The sequence below is a fragment of the Schistocerca nitens genome, chromosome 2 (genome assembly GCF_023898315.1).
Source record: "Schistocerca nitens isolate TAMUIC-IGC-003100 chromosome 2, iqSchNite1.1, whole genome shotgun sequence".
Taxonomy (NCBI): domain Eukaryota; kingdom Metazoa; phylum Arthropoda; class Insecta; order Orthoptera; family Acrididae; genus Schistocerca; species Schistocerca nitens.
The window spans coordinates 72515969-72535119 of NC_064615.1; the positions used below are offsets into that span (position 1 = coordinate 72515969).

The window sequence follows — 19151 nt, forward strand, 5'->3', positions numbered from 1 at the left end:
TTCACCAGTTAATTCTTGTCTGTTGGGTGTGATAGCTATACTTGTATCGTCGGCAAACAGTACCAGCTTTGCATCTTCGTGAATATAGAATGGCAAATCATTAATACATATTAAGAACAGAATATTGAATATTGAATTTAATTGATGAAAGGAGAAAATATAAAAATGCAGTAAATGAAGCAGGCAAAAAGGAATACAAACGTCTCAAAAATGATATCGACAGGAAGTGCAAAATGGCTAAGCAGGGATGGCTAGAGGACAAATGTAAGGATGTAGAGGCTCATCTCACTAGGGGTAAGATAGATACTGCCTACAGGAAAATTAAAGAGACCTTTGGAGAAAAGAGAGCCACTTGTATGAATATCAAGAGCTCAGATGGAAACCCAGATCCAAGCAAAGAAGGGAAAGCAGAAAGGTGGAAGGAGTATATAGAGGGTCTATACAAGGGCGATGTTCTTGGGGACAATATTATGGAAATGGAAGAGGATGTAGATGAAGATGAAATGGGAGATACGATACTGCGTGAAGAGTTTGACAGAGCACTGAAAGACCTGATTCGAAACAAGGCTCCCAGAGTAGACAACATTCCATTAGAACTACTGACAGTCTTGGGAGAGCCAGTCCTCACAAAACTCTACCATCTGGTGAGCAAGATGTATGAGACAGGCGAAATACCCTCAGACTTCAAGAAGAATATAATAATTCCAATCCCAAAGAAAGCAGGTGTTGACAGATGAAAAAATTACCGAACTATCAGTTTAATAAGTTACAGCTGCAAAATACTAACGCGAATTCTTTACAGACGAATTGAAAAACTGGTAGAAGCGGACCTCGGGGAAGATCAGTTTGGATTCCGTAGAAATGTTGGAACACGTGAGGCAATACTGACCCTACGACTTATCTTAGAAGAAAGATTAAGGAAAGGCAAAGCTACGCTTCTAGCGTTTGTATACTTAGAGAAAGCTTTTGACAATGTTGACTGGAATACTCTCTTTCAAATTCTAAAGGTGGCAGGGATAAAATACAGGGAGCAAAAGGCTATTTACAATTTGTACAGAAACCAGATGGCAGTTATAAGAGTCGAGGCGCATGAAAGGGAAGCAGGGGTTGGGAAGGGAGTGAGACAGGGTTGTACCCTCTCCCCGATGTTATTCAGTCTGTATATTGAGCAAGCAATAAAGGAAACAAAAGAAAAATTCGGAGTAGGTATTAAAATCCATGGAGAAGAAATAAAAACTTTGAGGTTCGCCGATGACATTGTAATTGTGTCAGACACACCAACGGAATTGGAGAGTAGTTGAACGGAATGGATAGTGCCTTGAAAGGAGGATATAAGATGAAAATCAACAAAGCAAAACGAGGATAATGGAATGTAGTCGAATTAAGTTGGGTGATGCTCAGGCAACTAGATTAGGAAATGAGACACTTAAAGTAGTAAAGGAGTTTTGCTATTTGGGGAGCAAAATAACTGATGATGGTCGAAGTAGAGGGGACATAAAATGTAGATTGGCAATGACAAGGAAAGCGTTTCTGAAGAAGAAAAATTTGTTAACATCAAGTATAGATTTAAATGTCAGGAAGTCGTTTCTGAAAGTATTTGTATGGAGTGCAGCCATGTATGGAAGTGAAACGTGGACGATAAATAGTTTGGGCAAGAAGAGAATAGAAGCTTTCGAAATGTGGTGCTACAGAAGAATGCTGAAGATTAGATGGGTAGATCACATAACTAATGAGGAGGTGCTGAATAGAATTGGGGAGAAGAGGAGCTTGTGGCACAACTTGACTAGAAGAAGGGATCGGTTGGTAGGACATGTTCTGAGACATCGAGGGATCACCAATTTAGTATTGGAGGGCAGTGTGGAGGGTAAAAATCGTAGAGGGGGACCAAGAGATGAATACTCTAAGCAGATTCAGAAGGATGTAGGCTGCAGTAGGTGCTAGGAGATGAAGAAGCTTGCACAGGATAGAGTAGTATGGAGAGCTGCATCAAACCAGTCTCAGGACTGAAGACCACAATAACAACACAAGAACAGCAGAGGACTGAAGACCGAACGTTGCGGCACCCCATTCTTGATTGTTCCCCAGTTTGAAAAATCACCCGTTTTTGCCTATTATGTGAACTGGATGGATTTTATTGTTTGCATAGAAAAACAAGTGGTGACAGTCGAAGAAGAGGAAGGAAATCTTTTGTTAATAAGAGAAATATGTTAACATTGGAAGCAAATTTATGAAGGTAATTGTTTGGGGTGTAGTCTTATGTGGAAATGAAACACGGATGAGAAACAGTACAGACAATAAGTAAGAGTAACGCGAGAGAGTAGCACGGGGAACTGCATCGAACCAGTCTTTGGACTGAGGTCCACGACAACAGTAACGTCACCAAAGCCTTGGCAAGATCCAGAACGAGTGCGCAATCGGGGACTCTGGTGGACCCGGCAGCTGGAGTGTAGCTGCAGGGCGCAGTCGACTCACCGGTCGAAGAGGTTGCGGTCGAGCACGAGCGCGTCGAGCGCGGGCAGCGCCCTGGCGGCGCGGCCGACCAGCGCGGCGTCCTGCAGGCGGTTGTCGGCGAGCAGCAGGCGGCGCAGCGCGGGCGCGCCGGCCAGGGAGCGCGCGTGCAGCCAGCGCAGGCCGCACGCCGTCACGTTGAGCGTGTGCAGGCGCGGCAGCGCGCCCAGCGAGCGCTCCTCCAGCCGCGACAGCCGCGGCGCGCCAGACACCTGCAGCTCCGACAGCGCCGGCAGCCCCGACACCTGCAGCTGCTCCAGCGCCGGGCACTCCAGCGACACGTAGTGCAGCCGCGGCAGGCCCGACAGCTGCGGCACCCGCCGCACGCCGCCCGCCTGGCCCACAAGACAATACACCTTCTAACGTATCGTTTCCTGGCTGCACGCTCCTAACGATGGGCCTCCGCAACCGACGACCTATGTATTTGCCGACGGTAAGACCACAACATCGGCAACTAAGACTGAAATGCCCACACGACCATCAGTACTGGACGCTGGAGCAATGGCAGAGAATTGTATCGTCTGATGAATCCCAATACCTTTTCCGTCATACCGATGGGGGACGCGAATCTGTCATCCTCGGTTAAAGGCGCTGCAGTCTGGAACCGCAAGACCGCTACGGTCGCAGGTTCGAATCCTGCCTCGGGCATGGATGTTTGTGATGTCCTTAGGTTAGTTAGGTTTAACTAGTTCTAAGTTCTAGGGGACTAATGACCTAAGCAGTTGAGTCCCATAGTGCTCAGAGCCATTTTGTCATCCTCGAGGGAAACTGCTCGTTGACACCTGTGCTGCAGGACAGAGACAAGCTGGCGACGGATCCATTATGCTCTGCGTATCATTCACATGGGGTTTCATGGGTCCAGTGGAGGTCGTGCAAGCCACAATTACGGCCAAAGAGTATCGTACACTGGTTGCAGACCACCTACACCCCTTCATGACGATCACTTTTCCCGACAGCAGTGGCATTTTTCAGCAAGATAATGCATCACATTACAAGGCCAGGAGTGTGATGGAGTGGTTGGAGGAAAACAGTGGCGAGTTTCAATTGATGTGCTGGCCCCCAACTCGCCAGATCTGTACTCAATCGAACATAACTGGAATGTGATAGAATCTAGCGTCAGGGTTCATGGCACCCCTCCCCGGAATTTACGGGAATTAGGTGACCTGTGTGTGCATATGCGGTGCCAACTCCCTCCAGCGACCTACCAAGGCCTCATTGCTTCCATGCCAGGACGCGTCGCTGCTGTTATCTGTGCCAAATGTTGACATACTGGCTATTAGGTTGTTCAGGCTAAACAGTATGTATATGACGGTTCGAGCTTTAATAGTGGCAACTATTTCTTTATGCTGTGTTAGCTAAAGCTGGACTCCAGTATAAGGGGGAAAGAGATTTCCTCTAGCACAGAGATGATTGGCTGATCTATCCTAGTCTTTCCAAACGGGTTGTGTTGGATGCTTAGAGGCCGAGTGATTTTTTTATAATGGCAGATGTTTCTAAGAGCCTGTTGGCAATATACTTTTAAAAAGACCTGTAGGAAGCAACATCTTGGAGAAGAGTGGATGAAATTGGCTGCATGTGGTTCCTGAGTCTGGTTGGCCGAAATGCCCAAACGTTAAATAATTTCCTGTTTCCGCTGGAAGCTTGCCAAATTGAGAAGTCATTTTCCAACCATCCCAGGTGTTGTAATTGTGAGTTCTCTGGAGTGATGATTCTATTAGTGATTTCTCTGTCTCGAGACTAAGTCTTTCATGAAGTACAGAAGAGAGAACTATCAAGGGCGTTTCCATTAGGTGGATGTGGCGTATTCAACTGTTTTACAGTTTTTGTAGGAGAGTATTATAGTTTAGAGAGTGTGCATAAAAATGGTACGCAGAGTCCTCAAACTAGGTTGTGGAGCCAAGTACTTTGGTGCACAGTGATGTGTTAGAGAATGAGGCAGTCTTGTGAAGGCTTAATTAAAGCTAATAAATTGCATTTCTTTTAAACTTTATTCTCGTTTTTCTGTGAATATTACTGTTGGGAGTTGCTAGCAGTCAATTAGAGGTAATGGATGCAATTTTAGAAGCTTATGCATTCCAGTCCAGTTGTTGAATCTTGTAAGCTTCCAGAGAGTAGTTAGATATTTTCAAGTCTTTTTTGAAATAGTGACAAGTATAAAGGCTGTCTGACTGGTCAAAGCTACGCTGGCGACACTTTTATAGATGCCTTAGTGCAGAGAAATAATTCTAGTTTGCAAAAAACACTTCTGACTAAATCCGCAAAGCTGTAGGTCGTTTAATTCGACTCACATGGCGCTCATAGCTAAGAGGCCGTGACTTCTGGTGATGGCTGCAAATGGGACTTTGTACAAAGCAGCAGAGGCTTTGAGGATGCTACAACATTCATACCCATGCATAAGCATGCTGCATCTCCATGTCCTTCACAGTGATCATTCAATACCTGACCTGTTCACGCCACTTATATTCCTGACTAAGTCTGCCAACAACACCATACATGAACAATGCTAATGCACTCTGGTGGACGTGCCATCCGGCACAGAGAATTGCAACTCTAATAATTTACATAGCCACAAATCATGTATATGTGTATGAAGTTACTGGAACATCAAACCTTGTGTCCTTGGTGCTTCGCTTTTTTGTCACGCACATTAATTCAAAAACCATTTTCCTATTTGTTTTATGAACTTGGTGACTGTTTATCCTTTAGCTAGTTTATCGTTGGTCCTCAGACAGCTGAGTGGCCACCATTTATGTCCTTCCACTGATGGGATCTCCTAAATAGTACTAGGTATCGAATATGGACCATTATATGGCACATCTATATTGTCGTACCTGTTTCTTCTTACAGACGTTCTACATCAACGTAAATACTCCACAAATTACAGTCCACTCCAGAATGTATCACATATAAGTTTTTTGTCTTCCATTTTTATTCCTTTTTCAAATGTGGCAACATGGAAATAATACCAGTTTGTTCTCACACATTCTATAGTCTCTCTCAGCTCCACACACTTCTAGCAGATTATGGCCACGCCATATAGAAAAATATCAGTCCAGTGTTTCGGATTCTTTTATGAGCATTCTTAACTCGGGTGTGGTAAAATCAAAATGAAAGGCATAATTTCTCGATGTAGTCTACACTAGAAGAATTTATGGAAACTGGGTCACACTGTCAAAGTCTACGAACACACTTTTATTATCTTGCTCTTATGCATCTTAAACAAGACATACAGACTTTCAGGGGGTGATGGAGAAGGGTAGATGTATCGATTGAAGACAGGGGATCCTGGTCTGGAAACCGAAAGTTATAAGTGAAAGCCATTCTGACATTTCTGACCACGGAACATGTACCGGTAGTGTTGTTACTGTGACTGTAGGGTAGGCAACTTCCAGAGGTGGTAATATGAACCAAACAAGAAAAAGTGCAGTAAATATTAACTTTCAAATGGATATCTCAAGAACTGTGGGAGCTTGTTCAGGAGAAGAGACATGTTTCACAGTAGCGAAGATGAATAAGTGCTAATAGCTTTTCAGGCATGCGCTTTAGAGGCCTTATTTCCAGGATATTTGCATATTTTTTGTTGCTTTGGTTCGTACTAACTAAAAAAAAAGGGAAAACAAAGAGCTTGCAGTAGAAGAGATGGGTTCACTTGAACGGTGCCTTTCCTACAATTTTAGCAACAACAGTTCCGTCACATGGATTTCACTGTCAGAGGTGTCATAACGATTTTCGCTTACAACGTTCAGAAAGTGGTTTGAAGGTGAATGTTTCTGTCCAGCTGTGCTGTACCTCCAGCTGCCCACTGAAATTGAAGGAACTGACAGCTACACATATCTGTTTCGGCTACCGTTCTCTGACGTAACTTCTTCCTCTATCCAGAGAACTACCCGCTTTACGCCGTGCTATATGCATTTTAATACGAGTGCATTACATTATTCTGAAGCGATTTTTGTATTCTGACAGCAGTGACATCAATGGACGTCTGCCATTAATTTAGCTGATAATATGAGGTTGAGGTTTTCACATCAGTTGATTTTATACAGAGTGTTTGCAAGTTTTCGTTGTAAACTGACAGATTATTTAGTAGATCCTCACAAATAGTGGTTCCATTTTTCAATAGAAGCCCATTCGTCAAGATGAAGATATGAAATCATGTTATCCACTTTCCCACATTTTATGGATGAAAGAGTAATTTAAGAGGCACCTAATTATTGTGGCAATAATGCCAATGCTAACTACTGTTGAAGTAGTGGAATGGAATGACAGCACGGAGTAGCATAACACATTCTTAATGTGTAATATGACATACAGACAATGTAAGTTTTATTTGCTCTGTTACAATGATGGATACATACATAGTTATTATCAAGATAATTTAATGGCGTAGAACAGAACTCATGTTTTTACATGTTTGTTTCTGTAGCCGTTAACAAATTACCTTCAGACATATGTTCGTATTTGTGACATAATCAACATGACATCTTGCTCATGTCGTAAAAGTTTACAAATGATTCTTCAAACCATTTTATTCAGCCTAATTTATGCCATATCACAAAATGTATGACTAATATTTAATAACTGTGGCAAGCTATTTATGCTGTACTCAAGAATTATCCTTTTTTCTCCTATTTACGAACATTATCTTGCATTTACCCCTGTTAAAGGCGGTTGGCGTTTATTTATTAATGCTAATGGGCGTTTTCAATTTTTGAACGAAAATGAACACATTTGTCACAATGTTTTGTGTAAATAATATCAACTGTACAGCCACAAATATGTTTCCTGAGCAGGGATGAAGCCCAAACCGAGTCAAAATGTTGATAAAGAAATGTTTCCGCACATCTGTAGTATGTTATAAATGTTTGTGCACAGCTATACTGTGTTTCAGTTAAAATACCTTTTCAGAAACTTGAATTTACTGTAGCAGCAGAAGAACTTTCAAGTTGTGGGGTTTTATCTTGAGGTCCATGTCTGTTGGGGTCAAATACTTACAACCGTTATAGTAACTAGTACATAGATTTTGTAATGATATTTTGAAGCTAACTGTGTCACCATATAGCTTAGTTATTAAAACCATTACTCCATAGCTATTTTGCATCTTGGATGTGACATATCAATTAATATGTACTTTGGTGTGTTGAATCCGAATCTACCTAACGAAATGTTTTAACATGTAAGATTTTTCAGTTTTTAAAGGTTCTTTTATTGCTATTCTTTTCTTTAGATGCACAACTTTTTAATTTCTCTTAGATCAAGAGGTACTCGCTTCGATCAATAATGCAGCAAGGTGCACAACATAACCCGCAGGAATGGTGACTATTTACTGACTTCAGTAAAGCAGCTTGAAAGCAGTTCTCCTCCATAATGACAAGTCATTCCCGCTGTGCCTTTTGCTTATGCAGTGAAAGAAACTTATGAAATCTTCGTTCTACTTCTAGAGGCAATCACTTATAAAGACCATGAATAGCAAACTTTGCTGCGATTTAAGAGCTGTAGCTCTCTTTACATTTTCACATGGTGGGCTCATGGTACACTGTAGTATTTTGTTCCAGTTGGACAGCCATGACACCAAGGACCACTACACACTCAAGGAATTCGTTACCGGAAAGGAAAATGTGAGGAACAGTCCTTTGGGTTAGCTTACTAAAATCATTTTGTCTCTTCTTCATCTCAAGCTGGGCTTTATAGGGAACTCTATAAAAGCTACGGATAGAACAGGCCAGACCTTCAATCATTTGAAAGAAAAGTTTCCTAAATTAAATAAAGCCAAATTTGGACCACAACTGAGAAAACTGATGAAAGATGCATCATTTGATAACAAACTCCTAAAAATCGAGTTAGATGCGTGGTCTTCTTTCAGAGAAATTGTGAAAGGCTTTTTGGGCAACAGAAGAAATGAACCTATGACAGCGCCATCTAGCGGGCCAGCCATAGTGCCATCTGGTTTCCCCCTTCAAGCTAGACAAGTTTCGTTGTTTGTAGTTTTTTCGTTTGACGCTTATTTCGTGCGATATTTGGCCCGGTCACGATCAATGGACCACCCTGTGTACAGGGTGTTACAAAAAGCTACGGCCAAACTTTCAGGAAACATTCCTCACACACAAAGAAAGCAAATACACTCCTGGAAATTGAAATAAGAACACCGTGAATTCATTGTCCCAGGAAGGGGAAACTTTATTGACACATTCCTGGGGTCAGATACATCACATGATCACACTGACAGAACCACAGGCACATAGACACAGGCAACAGAGCATGCACAATGTCGGCACTAGTACAGTGTATATCCACCTTTCGCAGCAATGCAGGCTGCTATTCTCCCATGGAGACGATCGTAGAGATACTGGATGTAGTCCTGTGGAACGACTTGCCATGCCATTTCCACCTGGCGCCTCAGTTGGACCAGCGTTCGTGCTGCACGTGCAGACCGTGTGAGACGACGCTTCATCCAGTCCCAAACATGCTCAATGGGGGACAGATCCGGAGATCTTGCTGGCCAGGGTAGTTGACTTACACCTTCTAGAGCACGTTGGGTGGCACGGGATACATGCGGACGTGCATTGTCCTGTTGGAACAGCAAGTTCCCTTGCCGGTCTAGGAATGGTAGAACGATGGGTTCGATGACGGTTTGGATGTACCGTGCACTATTCAGTGTCCCCTCGACGATCACCAGTGGTGTACGGCCAGTGTAGGAGATCGCTCCCCACACCATGATGCCGGGTGTTGGCCGTGTGTGCCTCGGTCGTATGCAGTCCTGATTGTGGCGCTCACCTGCACGGCGCCAAACACGCATACGACCATCATTGGCACCAAGGCAGAAGCGACTCTCATCGCTGAAGACGACACGTCTCCATTCGTCCCTCCATTCACGCCTGTCGCGACACCACTGGAGGCGGGCTGCACGATGTTGGGGCGTGAGCGGAAGACGGCCTAACGGTGTGCGGGACCGTAGCCCAGCTTCATGGAGACGGTTGCGAATAGTCCTCGCCGATACCCCAGGAGCAACAGTGACCCTAATTTGCTGGGAAGTGGCGGTGCGGTCCCCTACGGCACTGCGTAGGATCCTACGGTCTTGGCGTGCATCCGTGCGTCGCTGCGGTCCGGTCCCAGGTCGACGGGCACGTGCACCTTCCGCCGACCACTGGCGACAACATCGATGTACTGTGGAGACCTCACGCCCCACGTGTTGAGCAATTCGGCGGTACGTCCACCCGGCCTCCCGCATGCCCACTATACGCCCTCGCTCAAAGTCCGTCAACTGCACATACGGTTCACGTCCACGCTGTCGCGGCATGCTACCAGTGTTAAAGACTGCGATGGAGCTCCGTATGCCACGGCAAACTGGCTGACACTGACGGCGGCGGTGCACAAATGCTGCGCAGCTAGCGCCATTCGACGGCCAACACCGCGGTTCCTGGTGTGTCCGCTGTGCCGTGCGTGTGATCATTGCTTGTACAGCCCTCTCGCAGTGTCCAGAGCAAGTATGGTGGGTCTGACACACCGGTGTCAATGTGTTCTTTTTTCCATTTCCAGGAGTGTATGTTATGTGGACATGTGTCCGGAAATGCTTACTTTCCATGTTAGAGCTCATTTTATTACTTCTCTTCAAATCATATTAATCATGGAATGGAAACACACAGCAACAGAACGTACCAGCGTGACTTCAGACACTTTGTTACAGGAAATGTTCAAAATGTCCTCCGTTAGCGAGGATACATGCATCCACCCTCCGTCACATGGAATCCCTGATGCGCTGATGCAGCCCTGGAGAATGGCGTATTGTATCACAGCCGTCCACAATATGAGCACGAAGAGTCTCTGCATTTGGTACCGGGGTTGCGTAGACAAGAGCTTTCAAATGCCCCCATAAACGAAAGTCAAGAGGGTTGAGGTCAGGAGAGCGTGGAGGCCATGGAATTGGTCCGCCTCTACAAATCCATCGGTCACCGAATCTGTTGTTGAGAAGCGTACGAACACTTCGACTGAAATGTGCAGGAGCTCCATCGTGCATGAACCACATGTTGTGTCGTACTTGTAAAGGCACATGTTCTAGCAGCACAGGTAGAGTATCCCGTATGAAATCATGATAACGTGCTCCATTGAGCGTAGGTGGAAGAACATGGAGCCCAATCAAGACATCACCCACAATGCCTGCTCAAACGTTCACAGAAAATCTGTGTTGATGACGTGATTGCACAATTGCGTGCGGATTCTCGTCAGCCCACACATGTTGATTGTGAGAATTTACAATTTGATCACGTTGGAATGAAGCCTCATCCGTAAAGAGAACATTTGCACTGAAATGAGGATTGACACGTTGTTGGATGAACCATTCGCAGAAGTGTACCCTTGGAGGCCAATCCGCTGCTGATAGTGCCTGCACACGCTGTACATGGTACGGAAACAATTGGTTCTCCCGTAACACTCTCCATACAGTGACGTGGTCAACGTTGCCTTGTACAGCAGCAACTTCTCTGACGGTGACATTAGGGTTATCGTCAACTGCACGAAGAATTGCCTCGTCCATTGCAGGTGTTCTGGTCGTTCTAGGTCTTCCCCAGTCGCGAGTCATAGGCTGGAATGTTCCATGCTCCCTAAGACGCCGATCAATTGCTTCAAACGTCTTCCTGTCGGTACACCTTCGTTCTGGAAATCTGTCTCGATACAAACTTACCGCGCCCCGGTATTGCCCCGTGCTAATCCATACATGAAATGGGCATCTGCCAACTCCGCATTTGTAAACATTGCACTGACTGCAAAACCACGTTCGTGATGAACACTAACCTGTTGATGCTACGTACTGATGTGCTTGATGCTAGCACTGTAGAGCAATGATTCGCATGTCAACACAAGCACCGAAGTCATTACCTTTCTTCAATTGGGCCAACTGGCGGTGAATCGAGGAAGTACAGTTCATACTGACGAAACTAAAATGAGCCCTAACATGGAAATTAAGCGTTTCCGGACACGTGTCCACATAACATCTTTTCTTTATTTGTGTGTGAGGAATGTTTCCTGAAAGTTTGGCCGTACCTTTTTGTAACACCCTGTATGTAGAGAGTAAGCAGTTGTTACTTCATAGGAAATTCTAGTTTTGTATGCCTGAACAGATACGGTAATAATGTAATGAGCGTACGGCACTGGTGGCCAGGAGACCCCTCGCAGTGTGGTTCGGAAGCCGCTCGACAAGTTCTTTAACGCCACTACGGCGACTTGCAAGTGAATGAGGATGAAATGATGATGAAAGACACGCAACACCCAGTCATTTCTAGGGAGAGAATATCCCTGACCCCGCCGGGAATCGAACCCGGGATCCCGTGCGCGGGAAGCGAGAACGCTACAGCAAGACGACGAGTCGCAGGCAACAGAGATGGTGATTGAGGATTGGTGGCGATACCACTCCCTTTCCTCGGCGTTGCTATGGTCACAGAAGGCTCAGGGCAGTTCTTCTTACCTGTACGGTGAGCGCCTCGAGGGAGCGCATGTGGAGGAGCGAGTCGGCGGGCAGGGAGCGCAGCGCGGGCTCGACGAGGAAGAGCTCGAGCAGCGAGTCCTCGAGCCCGCCGAGCCAGGTGGGCGCGACGCGCTCCAGCCCGTTGTCGCGCAGCATGAGGCGCAGCACGCGCAGCGGCGCGAAGGCGCGGCCGGGCAGCGCAGGCAGCGCATTGCCCTCCAGCACCAGCTCGTCGACCGCGCGCGACCGCAGCTGCCGCGCCGCCGCCTGCAGCGCGCGCACCACGCCCGACACGTCGCTGTGGCTGCACCTGCGGCCAGCCAGGCGGGGCGCTCGTCAGTGGCGTACATTTACACTACTGGCCATTAAAAATGCTACAGCAAGCAGAAATGCAGATGATAAATGAGTATTCATTGGACAAATATATTATACTAGAACTGACATGTGATTACATTTTCACGCAATTTCGGTGCATAGATCCTGGGATATCAGAACCCAGAACAACCACCTCTGGCCGTAATAACGGCCTTGATACGCCTTTGCATTGAGTCAAACAGAGCTTGGATGGCGTGTACAGGTACAGCTGCCCATGCAGCTTCAACATGGTACCACAGTTCACCAAGAGCACTGACTGGCGTATTGCAACGAGCCTTCTGCTCGGCCACCATTGACCAGACGTTTTCAATTGGTGAGAGATCTGGAGAATGTGCTGGCCATGGCAGCAGTCGAACATTTTCTGTATCCAGAAAGGCCCGTACAGGGCCTGCAACATGCGGTCGTGCATTATCCTGCTGAAATGTAGGGTTTCACAGCGATCGAATCAGGGGTTGAGCCACGGGTTGTAACACATCTGAAATGTAACGTCCACTGTTCAAAGTGCCGTCAATGCGAACAAGAGGTGACCGAGATGGGTAACCACCGAGCGAGGTGGCGCAGTGGTTAGCACACTGGACTCGCATTCGGGAGGACGACGGTTCAATCCCGTCTCCGGCCATCCTGATTTAGGTTTTCCGTGATTTCCCTAAATCGTTTCAGGCAAATGCCGGGATGGTTCCTTTGAAAGGGCACGGCCGATTTCCTTCCCAATCCTTCCCTAACCCGAGCTTGCGCTCCGTCTCTAATGACCTCGTTGTCGACGGGACGTTAAACACTAACCACCACCACCACCGAGATGGGTAACCAATGGCACCCCATACCATCACGCCGGGTAATACACCAGTATGCCGATGACTGATACATGCTTCCAATGTGCGTTCACTGCGATGTCACCAAACACGCATGCGACCATCATGATGCTGTAAACAGAACCTGGATTCATCCGACAAAATGAAGATTTGCCATTCGTGCACCCAGGTTTGTCGTTGAGTACACCATCGCGGGTCCTCCTGTCTGTGATGCAGCGTCGAGGGTAACCGCAGCCATGGTCTCCGAGCTGATAGTCCATGCTGCTGCAAACGTCGTCGAACTGTTCATGCACATAGCTGTTGTCTTGCAAACATCCTCATCTTTTGATTCAGGGATCGAGACGTGGCTGCACGATCCGTTACAGCCATGCGGATAAGATGCCTGTCATCTCGACTGCTAGTGATACGAGGCTGTTGGGATCCAGCTCGGCATTCCGTATCACCCTCCTGAACTCACCGATTCCATATGCTGCTAACAGTCATTGGATCTTGACCAACGCGAGCAGCAATGTCGCGACACGGTAAACCGCCGATAGGCTACAATCCGACCTTTATAAAAGTCGCAAATGTGATAGTACGCATTTCTCCTCCTTACACAAGGCATCACAACAACGTTTCACCAGGCAACGCCTGTCACCTGCTATTTGTGTATGAGAAATCGGTTGGAAACTTCCCTTATGTCAGCACGTCGTAGGTGTCGCCACCGGCGCCAACCTTGTGTGAATGGTCTGAAAAGCTAATCATTTGCATATCGCTGCATCTTCTTCCTGTCGGTTAAATTTGGCGTCTGTAGCACGTTATTTTCGAGACGTAGCAATTTTAATGGCCAGTAGTGTATTATTAAGACTCTACGCTCCAGAAATCTCAGCAAGCTCTCTGTCTCAGTCCCAATCATTTCACTTCATAGTGAAGATGATTCCTACAGACTTGAGTCGGCAGTACCTCTGACTTTCGTGTAGAGGACCTGGGTTCAATTACTAGTACTGCCAGGGACGTTTACTCAGTGGAAGGACTGCAAAGGGGTCCAGTTAGCCTCCTGATGCTAACAGAGGAGCTGGTGGAAGGCCGACAACTGCTGGCAGAGCATTGTGTTGATCCCATGCCAGTCAATACCACATCAGAATTACGTCATATGGCAGAGGATCAAACAGTGGCCCATTTACATTGTGCAGTCAGTTGGGTCTGATCTTGGAGTTTTTATTTTACTGTTAGTTTTAGTGAAGATAATTCCAAAAACCAAGCAGTAATTAGATGTCGAAGATACAATAACACATAACTGACTCTCTGTGTTAATTTTCAGCATAAAACCGAAAGTGCAGGCTTCCACAGCACACTGATATTACGTGTTGCATCTCTCTCTCTGTTACAAAACAGTTCTTGAGTCAAAGTTTCACATGGCAGTCTCCCCATGATGAAAGAAATTATTGCTCACTTGATAAAAATGGAGATTTTTTTTTAAGTGATTGACAGCTGTCTGCCACTGTACCAGTCGTCGATTCTCTCCAGGTCCTCCTGCATTTCGGTACAGTCTTCCAGCATTACGTCCTCCAAATAGATGATAGCACTGTCTGCAAACAGCGTTATGGAGTTTTTAACGGTACAGTTACACGTTATTTAATTTTTTTTGCAGTAACACTAAATTTACACCTTTTTTAGCTTATTTCACTGAAACAGTACTCTTTGGTTCATTTTCGCCGAAAATAACTCAGAATTGGTCATTTCTGTGCTAACAGCATGTATGACAACTAACCGAAATCCTGAAAATCGGAAACGTCAGTTACATAATATTGTTCTTTCAGCAACGACTTATGTGATGAACCACCTATCATTTCTGCGATTCGTACAGAACAACGAGGGCGCTGTGGAGTATTCCCGCTTCAACCCTTGAGTTTCATGAAGTTCCAGTAGGTGGCGGCGCTATAAATAGCCTTCAAAATTGTATCTGTAATGAAGGTGCGTCCCAAGCGGAGAGCTATCACGGAGTTCTTTATTGGCAGAATACTGGGACATCACAGATATTGATAGACCCTTGTAGAATGGTTCCAGAGACCTGGCAGTGAAGAAAAGCACGGTAAATAGTTGGGAGAGGTGTTTGTCATCATGGCAATAAGGTTGCGCAAACCTGTCCAAGCTCTTGTGCACTGGCTAGCCGCACACAGTTGAAATGTGCATACACTCGAAGGATTACAATCATTTCGCTGCACCACTGAACGTTCCTGTTGGGAGTGCTGAGTGCTGATACACTTGTCTAGCAGTTGGGGTACTCAAAAGTGTGTGCCTACTGGGCTCTTCGCTGCCTAACAGAAGACCATAAAGAGCAATGAAGGACCATCTCTGCGGAACTGCTTGTGCATTACGAGGCTCACTGTGACAACTTTTTTCAAACATTGTCACAGGCGATCAGACGTGGGTTGATCACTTTGACTGGTAAAAAATGGCAATCCATGGAATGGCACCACACCACCTCTCCTCCAGAGATCACCCTCAGCCGGTAAAGTCATGGCGATGGTTTTCTGGGACTCCGAAGGGGTTATTCTGTTTGATGTCCTCCCTCATCAGCTCTGAAGTCTGTTGTGCTCCCCTCAGGAAAACGAAGAAATGACTTCAGTGTGTTTGTCACCACAAACATGCGAATGAACTCCGCCTTCTCCATGACAGTGCAAGGCCTCACAAAAGTCTGCACATCTGAGAGGAGCTCACAAAACTACACTGGCTTCCCAAGAGGCTAACAATTCATTTGTGAGTTAGTGCTTGATTACCACAGGGCCCCAGCCCTAGTAGCACTACTACCCTTTGTGTGCAGCAAGACTATGCTTCCACTATACCTTTACCCCTTTGCCTTTCCATTGGATGCTCTTACCGATGTAGATTCCACTTGGCCCTGGTATATGATTTAGGACCCTAGTTTTCCATATCGCTTTCGGTACTTTCTACAGCTTTCCATTAATAAATACATGGTCCCCATTGTTGAGTTTGATCTGCCATTACTTTTCCAATTTTCTCCCAGTATGGTGTCTGTTCCACCTTTGTACTTTTCCATCTTAGCAACCTCCCTTTCCAATAAGGTAGTTGTGGTGTCACCGCCAGACACCACACTTGCTAGGTGGTAGCTTAAATCGGCCGCGGTCCATTAGTACATGTCGGACCCGCGTGTCGCCACTGTCAGGATCGCAGACCGAGCGCCACCACAAGGCAGGTCTCGAGAGACGGACTAGCACTCGCCCCAGTTGTACGACGACGTTGCTAGCGACTACACTGACGAAGCCTTTCTCTCATTTGCCGAGAGACAGTTAGAATAGCCTTCAGCTAAGTCCATGGCTACGACCTAGCAAGGCGCCATTTGTAACATTGCATGTATCTAAAGAGTCTCACTTGTATCGCCACAATCTCCAGATGGCTCATCAAGAACGATGTATACAAAGGATGAATTAAAGTTAAGTATTTTAGAAGCTAAGTTCTTTTCTTTATAACATTCATTGCGTATCCTGTTTCAGACCTCACTCCATCCTTCGTGAGTTAGCGCGTGCATCTTGGCCGCCTCTTTCAATTAGTGGGCGTAGTGTTGGCAAGTCTGCCGACACTACAGTAGTATACCCAAAACCAGCACGGTACCCATTCTGCTGTTAGGGCAGTCGTCAAATACCTGCATGGTTGTAGCCCCTGCCCACGCAGGGATTGCACTGTTGGTACCTGAGCTAAAACTTCCTTATGTATGCCAGGGTGTATGTGCCCATCATGGCTGGGCCACAGGAACTCCGAGCAACAGATTACTGGTCAGGTAGACATTACTGAGGCCGGATAGCGCCCACGTGGAGAGCTCCCATTCGGAGTGGGTGGCACCATAGTGGATGACTCACGTATGAAGTGGATGAAGCTTTCTGCCGCTGGTGGTCACATGGCCGTAGCGATCTATTCAGGAGAAAAGAAATCGTTCAACGCAGATAGATAGGATCCCAAAACGTTTCGTTCCCTGGTTATGTACTGGGAGGAACATCTGACCGACTGAGAAGCAGAAACATACTCCCCCCAATACCTGCCTTGTATGAGGACAAATGGGGATTCTGTTTTGACCACAAAACCTTTATTCCTCCTAGAGACTGTAGAGGACAAGCTCAGCTATGTTTCAGCCATACCCAAAATAAAGAGTAGGTCACTTTTGATGAAAACAGTAGACCCTGCCCAGTCACAGGTGCTGCTTGCTTGTAACAAGCTGGGTAGCATTCCAGTGACTATCACTCCCCACAATAGTCTCAACATGGCTGAAGGCATCATTTTCCATCATAACTTCCTCTTGCAGTCTAACGATTAGTGAAAGGCAGCTACTGGGGCACACTTGTATCTGACACCAGAATAAGATACGAATATTAGTAAATTAAAAGGAAACTAGTACACTATAAACTATGAATGTCTCTGATAGGCTCGATAATGCGGATCGCTGACTGTGCGTGACCGCAGAGCCAAAGATACTGCTTTGTTGGTGTAAGAGAGCGCTGGGCGCAAAGTTGTAGGTAACTGTGTGTGAGGGAAAGGCGATGTAGTAGGCAGTTTTTGGGGTGTGCTGTGTGAAGCCACCAAGAGTTAGACTAATGTAGGTATGCAAATATTGTTGATCATGGAAGCACAAGTCTTCAGGCAAATAAGGTAAAGATGTTCAATAATTATGATTTCTGTTTTTTGCCAGCGTGTTAGTATAGATGAGTTGGCTGACAATTTGTATTGTTGAGTAACACCAGAATGTACGTAAACTGTTTTGAGAAAAAGACTAGTTAGCTATCTCATTTTTGTAATGCTTTTAAGATTTGTTAACAGGGCTATGTGTAATTTAATGATTTGCCTTTATGTTGGATTAATGAAGTTAGATAATACTTGCTGTTTAAATCTCATTATTTGTGAATCAGTTGTGAGTAATGTAACTTCGACTATCAGATGCCAAACTGAACTTGCAGTATAATTTTGCTAAAAAAACTGAGTGTTAGTAATTCACCATAATCAGTACCGCCTCCCAGTCCGGGTCATATACTCGTATTTTTTAAAGAAGTTGGGTTTTCTTAAGTGTACTCGTTTATCAGCGGCCAGCATTGCACAATGCTGAGCCTGTAGCCAGCATATTTTTTATGAGAGACCAGAAAATATCGCGTTCCACCATTGCTGCTCTAGAGGTAAGATAATTTAATTTTTTTTATGTGCACAGGGACCAAAGTTATGAATTTTGAACAGGTCTGCCAGTTATAAAACGATGGAAGCAAGAATGCTGGGAACGGTACATTTCAACTATTGGATCACGTACAACTCCTTCGCTGGTCTGGGTGAAGATCAGACACCTTTGTGGACACCAGTCCTCTGCAAGTGTACTTGGTATTTCATTGAACAGTGTTGTTTTCACTGACTCATATGCAATAGTCGCCAGTTTGCCTTGCATTATGCTCAGGCCTTTGCATTTGAGAACTATCAATCTGCCTTCATGCCTTGAAACAGCGGATGGAGTGATTGCAATTATCTTTCACTACACAGCACCTGGAAACCTATAGTACTCCATTCACTGAGTGGGGATTCTTCAGTGCCCTAGCCCTTTGCCCTTATACAGCCCAGGGCCAGAGAGCATCTGCAACCAAATGCTCAAACAATTATCAGTGGATTGTCAGCGTCATCGCCTTACCATCTTCAACTGTATCTGCAGCAAGGGTGATTGTGTTGACCACAAAATGTTGCTTCAGAAGTTGGACCTTATGGAATATGGGGAGTAGCTCGCAACTGGTTCACTTGTTACTTTAACAACAGACAGAAATAGGTCCTTATTCACAGTGTTGAGAACGGCAGTGATGTATGGTCTGAGTAAGGCATGGTCAAATGGGGGGAGGGGGGATGCCCCAGGGATCAGTGCTGGGGCCACTCCTGTTCCTTATTTATATAAATGATATGCCATCTAGTATTACAGGTAATCCCAAAATATTTCTGTTTGCTGACGACACTAGCTTGGTAGTAAAGGATGTTGTGTGCAACATTGG

At 45.7% G+C, this 19151-nt stretch overlaps 1 protein-coding gene across 1 annotated transcript in view; it reads right to left on the reverse strand.

Annotated features, from left to right (window-relative positions):
• LOC126234839 (protein artichoke) overlaps positions 1–19151 on the reverse strand; it is a 360491-nt gene that overhangs the window by 145275 nt on the left and 196065 nt on the right. Inside the window, exons 4-5 of the mRNA XM_049943581.1 lie at positions 11963–12272; positions 2473–2843 (exon numbers count right to left, since the gene is read on the reverse strand). Of these exons, the coding sequence (XP_049799538.1) occupies positions 2473–2843; positions 11963–12272 (681 nt within the window). The remainder of the gene's footprint in view (positions 1–2472; positions 2844–11962; positions 12273–19151) is intronic.